Here is a 16,859-nt window from a genome sequence, read left to right on the forward strand (position 1 = left end):
AGACACAGCCACCACGCAAATGTTGTGGTTTGATGTGACCAAATATATTTGGAAGAAGCGTGAATGAAGCAAAAATGAGTGCAAAAAACAGGTGGTTCAAAGTTTCTGAATTATTAATTATCTGACTCTTTGTGTCGGTTTGTCTGCTCAGTGCTGCTGGCGATGGCTGCAGCGGGCGGCTACCTGATGTGGAGAAACTGGCAGCTGAAAAACCAGAAGAGCATGAACTTTGACAACCCGGTCTACCTGAAGACCACAGAAGAAGACCTCAACATCGACATCACCCGGCACAGCGCCAACGTAGGACACACCTACCCAGCGGTGAGTAAACAACCAACCTTGGGATCAGATGTACTGTAATTCAGTACAGAATAAGTAAACTGGTATCCACAAAATGCTACATCCAGCACCTTTAGAGCACTTTGACTAAGTCAAAGCAACTGGTGCTGCAGAGTTTCTGAGCAGCCGTGCAGCTTAAATAATGTGGTCCTGACAGAGAGGATGGAGCTGCATGTTAATGACCTCTGCTCTCACTGTGGCCTTTGGCCTTCGGCCTTCAGTAATCCTTAGTGCATTGTTGGCTGTTGACAGAGCACATCTCTCTGTAGACAGATTAACCTAAGCCCAGCCAGAGACACAAGATGGACACAAACCTTTGCCGTCACCCTCATAGCTGTAGCCGAAATGTTGGTTCAGACAAAGTAAAAAAGCTGCACTGTGCCCATCTCCCAGAATTAAAGTTTTAATTTCCTTTTTCCTTTGTTTGCAAACTGAACAAATGAGATGCAACGTGTGTAACTCAATGAACTTGGTGTTGTGTTTGTAGCTGTTTTCCCTTTGTCCAGATAACACATTAAGCCAATTCCTTCTCTCTCCTCCCCTCCCTCTCTCTGTCTCCAGATTTCGATAGTGAGCACAGATGACGATTTATGATGATCGTCCTGGTTATTCTGCTTTTACGGCAACCCGTAGCATTACGAGGCGCCTCCTCGTTCCCATGCCGACGGTAGTCCGTAGCAGCAGCAGCAGCCCTTAACCGTACGACCACATGCCTCCTGAAGTGCATTATGTCATTATCTGTGGAGAGGATGACCGGAAGAAATGTTATTTATTATGTGAATACTACAATAAAATAAGTGTCAAGTGTCACTCCAAAATGAAGTGTTAAAGATTTGTTTTGTCGTTTTGGTCCTCATTATTTTCAAGAATTGGACACCTTGTTCTGTTTTTTGTTTTTTTTGCTCCGTCCTCTTAAAAGGAGTCCGATGCCATCTTTTTCTCACAGCTGCAGGTGAGACAAACACCTCGTAGGGGGCTTTCTGTGTTCACACTGAACTGGAGAACTAACAAGAGGATACTCTTCTCTAACCAAACAACTCTGCTGGACAGGATTTAAAACTGGATCTCAGCTGTCAGTACCTGACTTGACACGTGTTAAAGACCGCAAGACTCCTTTTTGACCATATTCAGAGTGGAGAGCAGTAAAGTAATTTAAGAGTGACGGAAACTTGGTCCCAAGTTTATTCCTTGCCCGTTCTGATCCAACAGGCTCAGATGTGTGTATTTATTTACCATCATGTTTTGGCAGTAATATCTAAGATGTAAGTTTTCTTCATTTTTATTATATATTATTTCAGTGTTAATTATTGTTGTTGTTGTTTATTATAAAAGCTGTGTAAGGATCACCATGGTTACAGCATTTGTAAAACAATTGTATAGATTTACCCATCATCCCTCAAAGACATAACAGTCAATCAGGACTCTCCTCAATGCACTTTGACAAATGTTCCTTGTGTAAATAAGATTGTATACATTTGACTTGAATTCAATTTTTTGCTATGGTTGGATATCGTACCGGGGTTGGAGCTCAGATGTATTTAACAAGAAAGAAAGTTGAAAAAGTTTCCAAAAAAAACAACTGAATTTGGTAAAACTATTTTGTATGTTTGTGTGCTGTCGCCGTGAACTTTTTCTAGCCTTGTACAGTGATGGGGGGACACTATTACAACTTAAAGCTCTGTATCTGTGACGAAACTGATTTGCAAATCACTTGAGAATTAAAACCTAATCCACAACGTTGTTCAAAACATGGTGTCCTGTCTTTGCTGTCATTCATCCATATGCGTATGTAAAGAGATGGCCAATAGGTGTGATTAGGTGTGTCTACATACTAGTGTAGCTTTAGTCTTGGGCTGTTCATGGTTTGGACCCCTTAGCTCCAATATAGGGAAATCTTAATGTCGCACGATACAGTGATATTTTGGACAGTTATGTGCTTCTAACTTCAACATGACAAAGCTCCCTTTGGTGGAAGATGTGCTCAGATCCTTTACTCAAGTGAAAGTACCTCTATAACAATCTCAAAAATACCACATTACATGTAAGAGTCCTGCATTAATCTACTCAAGTAAAAGTACAGAAGTATTCTCAGCAAAATGCAAAGTATGAAAAATACATTTTCTACAAGACGGAGCCCTTGTAACAGATACCATTTTTATATTGCGTGGTTACATCATTAATGCTGATGCATCAGTGTCTAAGTAGCATTTTACTGTCTTTTATATCTATGGTCATTTCTTCCAGTGGTTTCCAAACTGGCGATCCAGCTCCTCCAAAGGGTTGCAATATAAATCTCAATATAAGCGGTCATGAGATCATAAATGGGAGAGAAAAGAAAACCAAAGTTCTGCGACACATCTGTTTTCATTGTCACATTTAACATTTGAACAGAAATTAAAGCCATCTCAGACGTTTAGAGGGGAAGTGTCTCTGGAAACTCAAATATTTCCTTTGAGGGGTCACATGCAAAATGAGCTTGAAGAACCACATTTAATATTTAAAATTGTAAATGGTCTGTACTTGAATAGCGCCTTTCTAGTCTTCCAACCACTCAAAGTACTTTGACACTTTCACATTCACATACATTCTCACACACTGATGGTAGAGGCTAAGGTTAGAAGCCAACTGTTCAGAAATCATTCACAAAGGGATGAGACAGCCATTGGGAGCAATTTGGATTCAGTATCTTGACCAAGGGCGCTTCGACATGCAGACTGAAGGATCGAACATCATCTTCCGATTAGTGGGCAACCCTGTTCCACGCCCTGAGCTCCAGCTGCCAATAGTGTAAGATTATCAGTTGTTTGGTATTTAAAATCTTAATCTGAAAAGTAACAATTCAGTTGCTGTAGTTTGTCAAGTAAAAGAGACAATATTTTACTCATAGTGAAGTACAAGTAAAAAGAGACATTTAAGGGAAGTACACTTACTTACCTTCCACCACTAAATAACCCTGTGCACAAAGCTAGGTCAATGTAAATGTGTTTTTTTTTGGTTTAATTAGGAAGATCTTTGCTGGCCATCAGAGCCCTGACCTCAACCCCATACTCCAGTGACTTGTGACATTACTTGGACTTTTGACTTGGAATGACTTGTTATCCTTTCCAAGCCCAGGGACTAAATGTTATGTTATAAAGAAGTACGTGTGTGTGTGTGTGTGTTAGGAATGTGTCGAGGGTCCAACAGGAGGAAACATGTTCGTGAAGTAAAGGAAGTGGGTTGAGACTGTGGCAGAGCCGTTAAGTCGTTTCATTTAGAATGAGTCCGGCTCCATCCAGTCATTATCCCTGTTGAACTGCAGTAAGGATTAATCCCAACCTATCTGACTGCTTGAGATATCAGCGGGACAAAATACGTCAAACACACTTAGATTAAGGCAGAGATCTGTTACATATACAGGACTCAGGGGCTGTCTGCCTGCAAATCTAAATTGTTCATTGAACAACAAATTTTGACATCACTTCTTTTGACATTGACAACATGGAATTAAACCAAATTAACCCAAATAAAGCGGCTCCCCCTGTTCCCAAACCCCAACACAGTCTTTAAATGGTAATTATGTTGTGTACATTTCACAGCAGGTGCCTTGCACACTTTGCAGTATTGTTTTACCTAAACCATATAGAATATAAGATAATCTATCCATTATAGGAAAGAAATATTAATGTTTTCTTTAATTCTTTTAGTTACAAACCCATGCACTCAACAAAGCCGGTTTTCACTTTAATGTGAATGATACCATGACAAAGATCTTAACTTGACGTTAGCGCAAATAATTTACCTTGACCTTAAATTTAGTAATTTAACCTAACCATAACATGATGATTCACCAAATGTGTTCCGTTACTTGAAACTCAGAATATGTACAAACTGAAATTAAGGACAATCAGAACACCTTTAGTGAGGCTATGAGTGAGTAACTTTTGTAGCCTTGCAGGTGCCTGTCTCTAGTGATGGCAAGGTCGGTCCACCTCATTCTGGACTTAAATATCTCCACAAATGGATAATTTGCTATGACATTCTGTGCGTATTTTCAAGGACCCTAGATGATGTCTCCTTATTACTGTGGAGATGCACTGCGCTGGCTGTGGAGTAAGTCTTGATCCTCTGTCGTCACCTGTCTGCAATGCCCTGAATGAAAAAAACATAGATATTATTAAACACAATGTCTTTGTATTCATTTGGGATTGCCTTTAATCTGTGCCATCCAAACCCAGATTTGTAAAGTTAGATGTTGCAGTAAGTGGGAGGAGAGAGAGAGAGAGAGAGAGAGAGAGAGAGAGATGGATGGATAAGAGGATAATAGTGTTTAAAACTTTAAGCACACAGATCATCTCAGTCAGCTGCATACCTCATCACTCTGTGTGTGCATCTCTTCTTTTACAGCTGTGTGTGTTGGTGTATGTGTCAGCTGTGTGGATGTTGATTTCTTCCTGAATTTGTGTGAAAAATCTTTACATGCATGTTTACTCATTGGTGTGTGTATGTTTGAGAGGCATATGGTGTTAGAGTTTCCAGGATGTCTCTCCTTGCAGGTTAATCGATTTTTAGGTTTAAACACATTCACATTTAGCGGCGACTATGCTGACCCACCTCAGAGCCCGTAGCAGGAGTTTGTTCCCCAGCTACAAGCCCGGCAGCCGGACTCAAGCCATCAAAGAACCGGCTGACTGTCTGGACTTCACCAACACGTGTATTAAGCCATGGAACTCTATGCAGGTCAGAGACTTCAGTTATTCATGTTTTTTTTCTCCATATGTTCTAGTTTTTCTAATTTACAGGATTTAGTTTTCAAATCTGAGAGAACTGTCCCTGTCAGTCCAGTGGATTTTACTAGAATAGATTAACATTTTTAATCCTCAGAGGAAAATGTTCAAAACACAATGTATTTATTAATAGGGCTGGGCATTTGGCCAAAAATGTTATAGCAATAAAATAAAAAAAATCTTTCTATATTGATAATTATCACAATATAGGCTATGTCCTTTCATTATTTCTTTGAAGTTTAAAGGCTGATTTCCTGAGTGAAAGTTGAAGAAACCAGATGGTTAATTGTGGTTTTAAACTATTCTTTATGGTCAGAACAAACACAGGATGCCAAACAATGGATCCCTTAACATATCTGAGGTAAAACATTCAACACAATTATGAGAAAATCTTTTTTTAATCCTTTTTCGTCAACAAAATAAAATAATAATTATTAATTAATAGTTTTAAATTAAAATGAACTGCTAATTTGTTCACAATGCAAATTAAATCAAACCTTTATTGAACATTTGTTATTATAGAAAACTATATGCGATATTAATGATTATTGTTTCATTGCCCGGCCCTAATTATTGATGGGTGAATGGATAAATCAAAGAAAGCTTTTCACAAAACTCTGTATCAAAGTCAACACATTTTTACTGTTTATTGGTTAGATGTTAATTAATTATTTTCATTTTGGATTAATGTCCCAGAGCCTGACATGCTCAAATTGCTTGTCTGACCAACATTCAGAACCCAAATACATTCAATTTGCAATGAGATAAAACAGAAAAAGCAAATTTACCTATGTGAGAAGCAATTAATAAAACAATTGTATATTAAACAATTCTGTCAACAGATTTATCTGTTTTTTTCTTTTCAAATAAATCAGCTGCCATAAAATAGAAACGGGATGCCTGCAGATGCATCTACAATATGGAATTTAAATTTATTTGAGTCTCTTTGTTGTTTTTTCGTCTGGTTTTCTTTGTATTCTTATATTATTACTCCAATTTTTTCCATTTCACACCCAGTTTTTTCCATTTCTCACTTTTATTTCTTTTTATTGTCTCATTCAACTTGAGTATGCGCTTGAAATGCTGAATTCATCAACATTCTTTTTATTTGTGAAGGATCTGGGTAGAGACATCTACGATCTTTATGCTGAGTATGGAGATGAGGAAGAGGAAGAACAATTCCTGGTGTCTCCCTCCCGCCTGCAGCGCTCTCCAACCAAACACTTCACTCTCAACATCAACGTTGGTGGAACGGTAACTTCACTTCTACAGCAAACTGCTTGACTGGATATGTTAATCACTTACTTTATAAGACAGGAATTACCTCATTGCACTAGATGGCAACTCACTCACAAACATACTCATTCACATTTAGCAGGCTGCAGATTCTCCCCTAGGGGGCGCTGTTCTAGACCTGTGAACCTGCAACACCTGTGGGAATGAAAAGCAGCACCAATAGAGGAGGCTGAATTTTAGGACCGCACCATTAACACCGCAACCGCAGTTCAAGGACCATAGTTTTAATTGGACAGCAAAGTTAACGTTAGCTAGCCAAGATGTGAGTAGATAGCAAGCTAATTATGTTAGTCTTACCCTACTGAGGGTACCTACTTAGTCCACTGAGCCCGGCAGCATTGCGTTACGCCTCAGTCAGTGATTGTATGCATGTCATTTGTACTTGGCTTCCTACAGGCAAAGACAGAAATAGCTACTGTCATTTTATTTCTTGTGCCACCTGCTGGCATTGTGTGCTACAGCAACAGTTTATTTTATTTCTATAGCTGCTGTTTTCTTTGCAATTTAAAGGTGAATTAATTTGTCATTGTATTATTGTAAATTGAATACATTTATCGGATCGGACAAAGCAAGCAAACCTTGGGCTCTGAGAAATTGTGAATGGCAATTTTTGACATTTTGTATACTGTCAAATTACTTAACAGGAAGAATTATGAACAAATTTATAAATAATGAATTTGGCTTCTAGTCAAATAACCTATGTTTGATTTTTATGAATCTAGTCAAGTTATTCTGTAGTTTGTGCAGGTTAATGACATCTGAACAGACACAGATAATCTGGTCAGTAATTAAATGTGTAGTTTCACATTTTTCAGGCACATTCAAATTATCTTTCTTCTCTTCTTTTTCAAATGTAATATTTCACTTTGATCACTTTCACTTTTTCCTCTTTTCCAGGTGTACCACTTGTCCTACATGTTAGCTGCCAGGTATCCCAAGACAAGGATTGGCCGGCTGGCCACATACACAAACCACAGCAGGAAGTTGGACCTGTGCGACGACTACATCGTCCAGAGAAACGAGTTCTTCTTTGACCGGGACCCTAAAATCTTCCACAACATCTTCAACTTTTACAGGTAAAATAAAGTTCATTGTAAGATAAAAGATTATAAAATTGGGCAAACACTTAATGGACTTGTGTACACACACACAGTGAGTTTCCCTCATCTTTATATGACCACTTTAAATAATTGTGGACCCCATTCTACTCTCTGTCCTCTCCATCAGAACCGGAGTGTTGTGTATCAAAGATGAGCTGTGTCCGCGCAACTTCCTTGAGGAGATAAACTACTGGGGTGTTAGAATCAGAAATAGTCAACGCTGCTGCCGCATCTCCTTTGAAGAGAGGCAGGACGAGCTGAACGAGCAACTGAAAATACAGAGACAGCTGATAGCAGAGGTAGGCTCGCATTGTGCATTTTATAGGCGACATATATAGCAATTGTAAGTCGCTTTGGATAAAAGCGTCAGCTAAATGAATAAATGTAAGTGGGGTAGAGACTCATGTAGGCCTACCTGTAGCTCCAGATTTCTGAATCAGTGTCGACATGCCCAGATTTGTCAGCAGAGCCTCTAGTGGTGTTCTGGTCAATGGTCTTTTCCCCATGAGAGAACCGAGATAATTAGACTTTGTGTGACATTATTAGCCAATAGACAGCTAGTGGCATCTGAAACACAGTGTTTGTTCACCACCGATCAGTTGTTGTGTCGTTAAAGGTTCAGTGTGTAAGTTTTAGTGGCATCTAGTGGTGAGGGTTGCGAATTGCAACCAACGGCTCTCACGGCGCATTCACGTGTTCCTCAGATGGTCCCATTTCTCGAGTTGTAAAGTCGTTCTTCTGACTTTCGTGTGTACATGTGCTCTTAAGTAGTAATGTGGAATCAACATGAACGTTACTACAAAGATGTGTTGGATTTGCATTATCAGAGCGTATAGACAACATGCAGACATCAACGATATCTTACATCAATTTAATTTCCTAATCCAACAATAAAAAGGCTGTGAAAACTTTGGCCTCTTGTAATATATTTATATTATAGACTAGCCTGGCAAAGTTTTTATTATTTGTGTCTTTATATATATTGTTGTAAATTTGTATACTTTTCTGTAATACTTTATGTCCCATGTACACTTTATTTCTCTTTTTGCAATAAAGATTGAAGGAGGGAGAAAGAATTCTGATTATTCCGACACCACATGTATGCACCATCAGTCAGCGCTAAGCACTTCCTTTCCAAGCGTGCAGGAGAAGCTACGGTGTCCGACACACTCTGTCGTTTTTTGTCCAAATTTCACTTCTCTTCTTACTTCTAATAAACCAGAGTAGACTATTACTAATACTACTTCTTAGTACGTATCCAACAGAGTGACAAAGTAAGAAGACCCGTAGTGTATGTAGATAGAAATGTCTCATTCTAAGGTAATAAAAACACAACGATTCATTATAAAGGGTCTTTATACACCGCTGAAAACATTAGCATATTAGCAGGTCATTGTGAGTTAGCACAATGCTGATGTTAGCATTTAGTGTGTGTACTTCTTGATATTTTGTATATAGAATTTTCATTCTTATTGCACTTCACGACATTTCAAATCACATCCATTACAGAGTAAGAACAAAAGTAACATGACCCAGTTGGAACTAGTCCCTATGAACTATGTATTGACTTAGTATTTTGTGTGCACTAATTATTACATTCCCCCCCTCCAGGCTCCATATGTAAATGCTGCAAATAAAAATGTCAAGAAGTCATCACTGAGTAGCTTTATCAGCTCAGCAGTTTTTATTTTTACCTGTGAGATTTTAGTCAGTAAACTGCTGGCTGACTCTGAGTCTGTCTGACCTACATTATATATCAGCTCTCCGCTCTGCCGTCTCGACAGATGGAGAGTGGAGAATAAGCTTTTTCTTGGCACAGGCTGAGACAGATGTTGCCATCACAGAGGTCCCACTCTGATGCAGTTTGTTGGACCAGTTGTGTTTTCGTGACATTTTGTTTGCTTGCTTGTTTCGCTTTGTCCTCGTTTAAATTAGTTTTTTTAAACCTTTAATTTACACATTACTTATATACATACATAGTTTTTATGTGCTCTTTTATTTTACACTTAATGAGTAATCTGTTTTGTTTCTGTTTTTATCCTTAGATAGTCTAGGGAAAAAAATTCAACATTTAATTTCAACATTAGGCCATATTTGGACTGTTTTTAAATGTATTGCAATGAAACTTTTTTTCTTGTTTCCATTCTGTAACCATATTTCTGTCTCGTGTCCTCTAGGTGGAGATGGAGGAGAACGAGGCGGTATTTCACGGCATGGCCTTCGGACCAACCCGAAGGAAAATCTGGAACCTGATGGAGAAACCGTTCTCCTCGGTCTCTGCCAAGCTGATGGGGGTCGCCTCCTCCATACTTGTGCTGGTCTCGCTGGTCGCCATGACGCTCAACACTGTGGATGAGATGCAGTACAAGGTGTGTGTGTGAGAGAGAAGAGGAACGTTATGAGAAGATTATTTATTTACATTCTTTCATCTGTTGCATTGGTGTGTGTGTGTTGAAGAGAGAACAATACAGTTTCTGGTGAACTCTGGTGTAAGTGGCTTTACCTTATTTACCTTTAAGTCAACAAGGAGATAATATTCAGTTTGAAGATGATGAACAGCTGTTTCTGTACAAAGGATGTAGTTGAACTTAAATCACTATATTGTTTGGGGGGTTTTTTGTATATGTTAAAATTAAGTAATGTGGAAGGTATTGAATTACAGCAAACATTTAGACACATTCAGCTTTTATATGTTATGTATTATATATATGTACATATATATGAGCTGGCATGTCACACACTATCTGTAAATCTTTCAATTAGCTAAGATTGATCACACAATAGTCTTGTGAATGTCACATTATTTATTTACTTATTTTCTCTACCAGACGCCGTCGGGCCAGCCCAGTGGCAGATTCTACGGCGAGTATGTTGAGACGTTCTGCATCACCTTCTTCACCCTGGAGTACCTGCTGCGCCTGGTGTCCACCCCCGACCTCATGTGTTTTGGACGCAGTGTCCTGAACACCGTCGACCTGATCGCCATCCTGCCGCACTACCTGCAGATGGTCCTGGAGTGCTTCGAGGACGACGACATGCATCTGCACTCGGGGGACATTGAGACCGTGGCTCGTGTTGGAAAGGTATAAGGAGGCTGGTGGGAGAGATGATGATGATGAATAAGATGAGGATTAGATTTATTTGTTTCATCCTGATTTATTGGTTCTTCTGTTTTTTTGTTTTCTGTAGGTGGGTCAGGTTCTAAGGATTATGCGTCTGATGCGAATCTTCAGGATACTGAAGCTGGCTCGTCACTCGACAGGCCTCAGAGCCTTTGGCTTCACACTGAGACAGTGCTACCAGCAGGTCTGACTACAGCTTGTGTCAGCTAAGCCAATTGGAGGACCAAAAAAGGGGGAGAAATAACTTTTTACTTGTATTTCCATACATGGGTCCTTCAAAGTATGTTTTAGATCTAGAGAGAATTTGATCAAATTTGTAGGAGGAGCTTTTTGCAAATGGGCTTGGTCTATCTGGATAGATATCTAGGATTTCTATGACTCGCAGTTATAAGCAAAATAAATAAAATTAACATACGGAGGAAATACAAGATTTTGTTTGTGTGCAGGTGGGCTGCCTACTGCTCTTCATCGCCATGGGCATCTTCATGTTTTCAGCCATGGTGTACACTGTGGAGCACGACGTTTACAACACCAACTTCACCTCCATGCCGCAAGCATGGTGGTGGGCCGCTGTGAGACCACACACACACACACACACACACACACACACACACACACACACAAAAACAGATGCAACATTCAAACTGTCAGTTTGCTTTTTTTATCTGTTCTCCACTTATTCTCTGTTCACTGTGACTTGCATATTAAAAACTTAAATGTATATCACTGAAATGTATATCACCTTCAGCCAGACAAATGACGCAAAATGAAGCGATGTGAACAGCATTGTTCATGTACTTGCTTGTGGTTCTTTGTGTGTCCCTGAAGGATGAAATAGTAAATCCACTAGGACGCAGATCAGGACCAAATCATCCCTGACTAACACCAATTTATTCCTTGAGTATTTAGGATTTTGCACATGTAGTCTGCTGTTGATATTCCTTTACACCCTGATATACTGCCTCCACTGTCTGGTTAGGTTGCATCTTGCAGAGGTGTTCCGTACAACAGTTGCACTGAGGGAATGCCGAAAAGCTACACCTTCTGTAGCCCATTTGGGACTGTCTCTTCCACTGGGAGGGGATGCATAGAAAGGAATACATTTGGGACTGTGTCTCACCCAGTGAAAGAGAACCCAAACAGAGCTACAACATCTCTAGTGTGTTATATGGTATCTTGTTTTGTTTAATGTGGATAGTTGAGGTGACTCTTGGTCTTTGGTGTATCAGGTAAAAAGTTGTTTATGATTGAATCCAGTTGGTTGAACCAGTTGGTTAGACTGGGGTCATCAAAAAAGTGTAGTTTATTTAGGAAAATATGGTCATTCTGAATGCAGCAATTCTTCTAATTAATGAAATAAGTAAGTTGTTCCAGTCTTATACGCTGCTTTGGTATTTAATGTTGCCCGTTGTTATTGCAAAAGGAAGTATTTACATTTCCAGTCTTCCCCTTTTAATAGTAACATTGTAGAATAGATTTGTTTATGGAGTAATGAGAAATTTTGAAATATTTAGATATGAGATTAAAGACTTCTGGCAGGAGTGCTGAGAGGTTCGTAAGTATAAAAATACACTGCTCAAAAAAATAAAGGGAACACTTAAACAACACAATGTAACTCCAAATCAATCACACTCCTGTGAAATCAAACTGTCCACTTAGGAAGCAACACTGATTGACAATCAATTTCACATGCTGTTGTGCAAATGGAATAGACAACAGGTGGAAATTATAGGCAATTAGCAAGACACCCCCAATAAAGGAGTGGTTCTGCAGGTGGTGACCACAGACCACTTCTCAGTTCCTATGCTTCCTGGCTGATGTTTTGGTCACTTTTGAATGCTGGCGGTGCTTTCACTCTAGTGGTAGCATGAGAAGGAGTCTGCAACCCACACAAGTGGCTCAGGTAGTGCAGCTCATCCAGGATGGCACATCAATGCGAGCTGTGGCAAGAAGGTTTGCTGTGTCTGTCAGCGTAGTGTCCAGAGCATGGAGGCGCTACCAGGAGACAGGCCAGTACATCAGGAGACGTGGAGGAGGCCGTAGGAGGGAAACAACCCAGCAGCAGGACCGCTACCTCCGCCTTTGTGCAAGGAGGAGCAGGAGGAGCACTGCCAGAGCCCTGCAAAATGACCTCCAGCAGGCCACAAATGTGCATGTGTCTGCACAAACGGTCAGAAACAGACTCCATGAGGGTGGTATGAGGGCCCGACGTCCACAGGTGGGGGTAGTGCTTACAGCCCAACACTGTGCAGGACGTTTGGCATTTGCCAGAGAACACCAAGATTGGCAAATTCGCCACTGGCGCCCTGTGCTCTTCACAGATGACAGCAGGTTCACACTGAGCACATGTGACAGACGTGACAGAGTCTGGAGACGCCGTGGAGAACGTTCTGCTGCCTGCAACATCCTCCAGCATGACCGGTTTGGCGGTGGGTCAGTAATGGTGTGGGGTGGCATTTCTGTGGGGGGCCGCACAGCCCTCCATGTGCTCGCCAGAGGTAGCCTGACTGCCATTAGGTACCGAGAGGAGATCCTCAGACCCCTTGTGAGACCATATGCTGGTGTTCCTGGGTTCCTCCTAATGCAACACAATGCTAGACCTCACGTGGCTGGAGTGTGTCAGCAGTTCCTGCAAGAGGAAGGCATTGATGGTATGGACTGGCCCGCCCGTTCCCCAGACCTGGGACATCATGTCTCGCTCCATCCACCAACGCCACATTGCACCACAGACTGTCCAGGAGTTGGCGGATGCTTTAGTCCAGGTCTGGGAGGAGATCCCTCAGGAGACCATCCTCCACCTCATCAGGAGCATGCCCAGGCGTTGTAGGGAGGTCAGGGAGGTGTGATTTTGTTGTCAGCACATTCAACTATGTAAAGAAAGGAGTATTTAATGAGATTATTTCATTCATTCAGATCTAGGATGTGTTTTAGTGTTCCCTTTATTTTTTTGAGTAGTGTATGTCGTCTGCATATAAAATGATTTTGTGGTCAAAGTATCTTGTTTGTTTACATGTAATACAGTCATTCTGGTGAATGGCAGCTGCAAGGGTTTTGATGAAAATGGCAAATAATAATTGAGAGAGTGGACATCCTTGTATTGTTCCCCGCTGGAGAGTGAAATGTTGTGAAGTGTGATCATTAATGATAACAGATGCAGAGTTATAGAATTTTGACCTATTGAATGAACAATAGCTACTAGCTGCATGGCTAAGTTAACTAATGGCAGCTAGAATTAGCAGCAGTTAACGGTTTCTTTAAAGATATCTATCTGAAACTGACTAAAATATGATCCAGTTTCACCAAAATCAACAACACAGCCATGCTGTCACAGCGTGTTGTTTTTAATAAAGAAGAAGAAGAAGAGAGAGAGAGAGAGAGAGAGAGAGAGAGAGAGAGAGAGAGAGAGAGAGAGAGAGAAATGTGAATTAGAGAAACAACTTATACGTAAAAACATTAGTTTAAAAAGCTCTTTGTGGGGGAAAAACTCTTCTCTCCCCAAAGGAAATCTCTTACCACAAGTAAATGTATGAGTAAGGCTGACATCAATTTTAAAGTCTATATTTGGAATACAGAAACAATCATGTCCTCAACATCTAATTTTTTGTTTTTTGTCAGGTTTATATTTAGTATTTTCTGGTTTACCCTTTCTTCCTCGGTGTCTCCTTCATCCTTCAGGTGAGTATTTCCACAGTTGGCTACGGCGACATGTTGCCTGAGACCAACTTGGGCCGAATCTTCGCCTTCGCCTGCATCTCCTTTGGCGTCATCCTTAACGGCATGCCCATCTCCGTTCTCTACAACAAGTTCTCCGACTATTACACAAAGCTCAAGGCTCACGAGTACACCGCCGTCACCAAGGCGCGCGGGAAGGTGCACTTTGCCAGGAGGGCAGCAAAGAGGTTTGCCGAGTGCTGCGAGGACACCGTTCAGTCGAGGACAGCCCACCTGCAGTGAGCCAGGTTATAGATTTGCAAGTCTACGGTAAGATTTGTCTGAAAGGCAGGAGTGGCAGTCAGGATGTGATCAACACAGCAGAGACGGACATTTTATGGAGTAGTGGGACTGGAAATAAGCCAGGGACATTCTGTACAGGCCTTCATACCATTAATAGGACCATGACAGGAATCATGGCAGTTTGAACCAATAACCTGCCAAGAAATCTCCAACTCTCTGGACCTCAGTTAAAACACTTTTGAGTTCAAAATGTCACTCCACGTCCAGGGTCAGGACTGTTATTGTTCCTGAAGGGACATTTAATTATCCTTTATCTATCAATCCCCTCTGTCTGTTTGTTCCTGTTCTGCCTCTGAACTGTGCAGGTGTGGTGTAAATACATGTTGTTAAATGTGTTTCTTTCATTTGCCAAAATGTTATATACTCACCCATTTACTCTTATTAATCGACATAGATTTTTCCAAAGCTGTCTGTAACATTATTGTCACTGACTATGTACTCGTGCTCCATCCGCCATCTATCCATAAGTCTCTAAAGCTCACAAGTAATCCAGGACCCAGGAGATAATGACAACAGGACTGAAATAAATCATAAGTTGACATCTGGACAGTGGATATTAGAGCTGTTTATCTGTCCCATGTGTTTCCCTCCATCTAATAATAAACCTATGTCTCTTTATCTTGTCGCCATAAAGCTGTTCAGCTCCCCCTCAGTGTGTGTGTGTAAATGAAGTCACAGGGTCATCGCTCTTGAACGTTATGTTTAACACTGAATCCCTAAGCTGAAGTGATTATACTGAATCATCAGTGTCACTGAGTGAAGGTGGTTCAGTAGTTTTTAGCAGTGGAGCTCCCACTCAGCTGTAAAATATCAGCTAAGTTGTAGAACAGTATGTTTGTTCTACGTTATAAACTTACTTAAGGACCTTGAAATCAAGAAGTCATCATGTGGTTTTTTTTGGTGGCTTATAAGCTGTCGTGTCTGCACCCAGCAGTTAAGCTTAGCATAACGACTGGAAACATGGGTCTGTCCCAAGGTTACACAAAAAGTCACTGCTCCTGGCCAAGAAATAGCCTGGCACATAACCCCCCCTCAAAACTACAGGTTGTTGTTACTTTTGGTTTGACAGAACAGGTTTTTGCACAGACTAAAACTCACTAAACACACTTTATCTTGATTGTTTAGAGGTGCAGGTATTTTGTTACCTTTGGACAAAGTCAGTCTTTAAGATGTCTCCTGGCTATTTAACAGACACACATGAGAGTGGTGGTGTCCTTGTCTAACTCTCAACAAGAAACTAGAGTATTTCCCAAAGAATTCCTGTAACTTTATAAACAATGGTCATATATTTCATGTTTTCTGCTGAAGTGGACATAACAGTTGGAAGAAGCAGCAAAACTAACCTGCTAATGAACTAAAGATGGTGTTCTTAACGGTGATGCCATCAATTATTGTCTTTTTTTACACTTGTTGGTACCGTATTTTTCCCTCATCATTAATTTGTTTTGTTTTTTATTTGTCACAGCACACATTTTGACAAGTGACAGTAGGAAAAGGTGTGAATAACAAAATGATGGCTAAATTCCATTTAGCTGCTTTAGTTTAAGGGCCCTGGTATTGCACATGCTGGCTCACTGTGACAAGTTCAAATGTCTGCTGTAAAAAAGACCTAGTGTCATTGTTTTGAAGGTGAACTTGTGACTGAGTAAGAAGTGTGTGTCTAACAGTGATCACACTGAAGAACAAGCTAGTCATTATCTTCATATTGTGGGGTGAAATAAACATTGCGGTCTCTCTAGAGCTGCTAGCTGGGCGTCACAAAAATAATACACAAAAATAAAAAACAATATCTGTCTGCCTGCCTCAAAATGAATTTATGATATAAAATAGTCTCTTTAATTATTGTTGAATTTGCCATGTGTGGTACGGAACTTACTGGTCTCATTATCACTACAACCAATCAGAATTGAGCAAAATGCCCAAAATGGAAAATTCAGATCAGCTTAGTAGGAGGTGAATCCATCAACTATAACTCTGCATTTCCAGTGAAAAATATAGATTTCATTAGGATTTACTTTTAATATCAGCAGGCCTGGACCCTTTGGATGCTTGCTGAGTCACAGAACAGCTCCAGTTTCTAGGTTTATTAGATTGAAAGCTTTCAATTGATGGTTATAGCGTAATGGATAATACACATACCTTTGGTGTGAGAGACCCGGGTTAGATCCCCCCCTGTGACCCATCCACCAATGTGTCCCTGAGCAAGACACTGAACCCCTAGT

At 40.4% G+C, this 16,859-nt stretch overlaps 2 protein-coding genes and 1 long non-coding RNA gene across 4 annotated transcripts in view; 2 read left to right on the forward strand and 1 right to left on the reverse strand.

The window, feature by feature from the left end:
* vldlr (very low density lipoprotein receptor) overlaps positions 1-2,083 on the forward strand; it is a 58,403-nt gene extending 56,320 nt beyond the window's left edge. Inside the window, exons 19-20 of one of the 2 annotated variants that reach the window (XM_038733824.1) lie at positions 152-321; positions 901-2,083. In XM_038733824.1, coding sequence (XP_038589752.1) covers positions 152-321; positions 901-933 — 203 coding nt within the window. In that variant the 3' untranslated portion in view covers positions 934-2,083. The remainder of the gene's footprint in view (positions 1-151; positions 322-900) is intronic. The other variant, XM_038733825.1, reaches the window with a different exon arrangement.
* A 4,098-nt stretch (positions 2,084-6,181) lies between these two features.
* Positions 6,182-15,270, forward strand: kcnv2a (potassium channel, subfamily V, member 2a). The gene is made up of 8 exons (XM_038732970.1): positions 6,182-6,359; positions 7,299-7,477; positions 7,629-7,800; positions 9,679-9,870; positions 10,330-10,584; positions 10,691-10,807; positions 11,070-11,195; positions 14,299-15,270. Exons 1-8 carry the CDS (start codon positions 6,186-6,188, stop codon positions 14,575-14,577), a joined length of 1,494 nt encoding a protein of 497 aa, XP_038588898.1. The 5' UTR covers positions 6,182-6,185; the 3' UTR covers positions 14,578-15,270.
* On the reverse strand, positions 8,840-10,384 carry LOC119913998. Its single transcript, XR_005446697.1, has 3 exons — positions 10,314-10,384; positions 10,005-10,066; positions 8,840-9,847 (listed from the first exon to the last, which is right to left on the reverse strand). It is a non-coding gene; the product is annotated as an uncharacterized LOC119913998 (long non-coding RNA).
* Positions 15,271-16,859: the final 1,589 nt, after the last annotated feature.

This window comes from Micropterus salmoides, unplaced genomic scaffold, assembly GCF_014851395.1.
Source record: "Micropterus salmoides isolate LMB-PRFRI ecotype aquatic unplaced genomic scaffold, ASM1485139v1 Ms_hic_scaffold_20, whole genome shotgun sequence".
Classification (NCBI taxonomy): domain Eukaryota; kingdom Metazoa; phylum Chordata; class Actinopteri; order Centrarchiformes; family Centrarchidae; genus Micropterus; species Micropterus salmoides.

Excerpts from the sequence above, each read along its gene's own strand:
- kcnv2a (XM_038732970.1), top strand. The coding sequence starts at position 6,186 with ATGCTGAATTCATCAACATTCTTTTTATTTGTGAAGGATCTGGGTAGA. Across the intron at positions 10,585-10,690 it reads CCGTGGCTCGTGTTGGAAAG|GTGGGTCAGGTTCTAAGGAT; the intron begins GTATAAGGAGGC and ends TGTTTTCTGTAG. Across the intron at positions 11,196-14,298 it reads AAGCATGGTGGTGGGCCGCT|GTGAGTATTTCCACAGTTGG; the intron begins GTGAGACCACAC and ends TTCATCCTTCAG.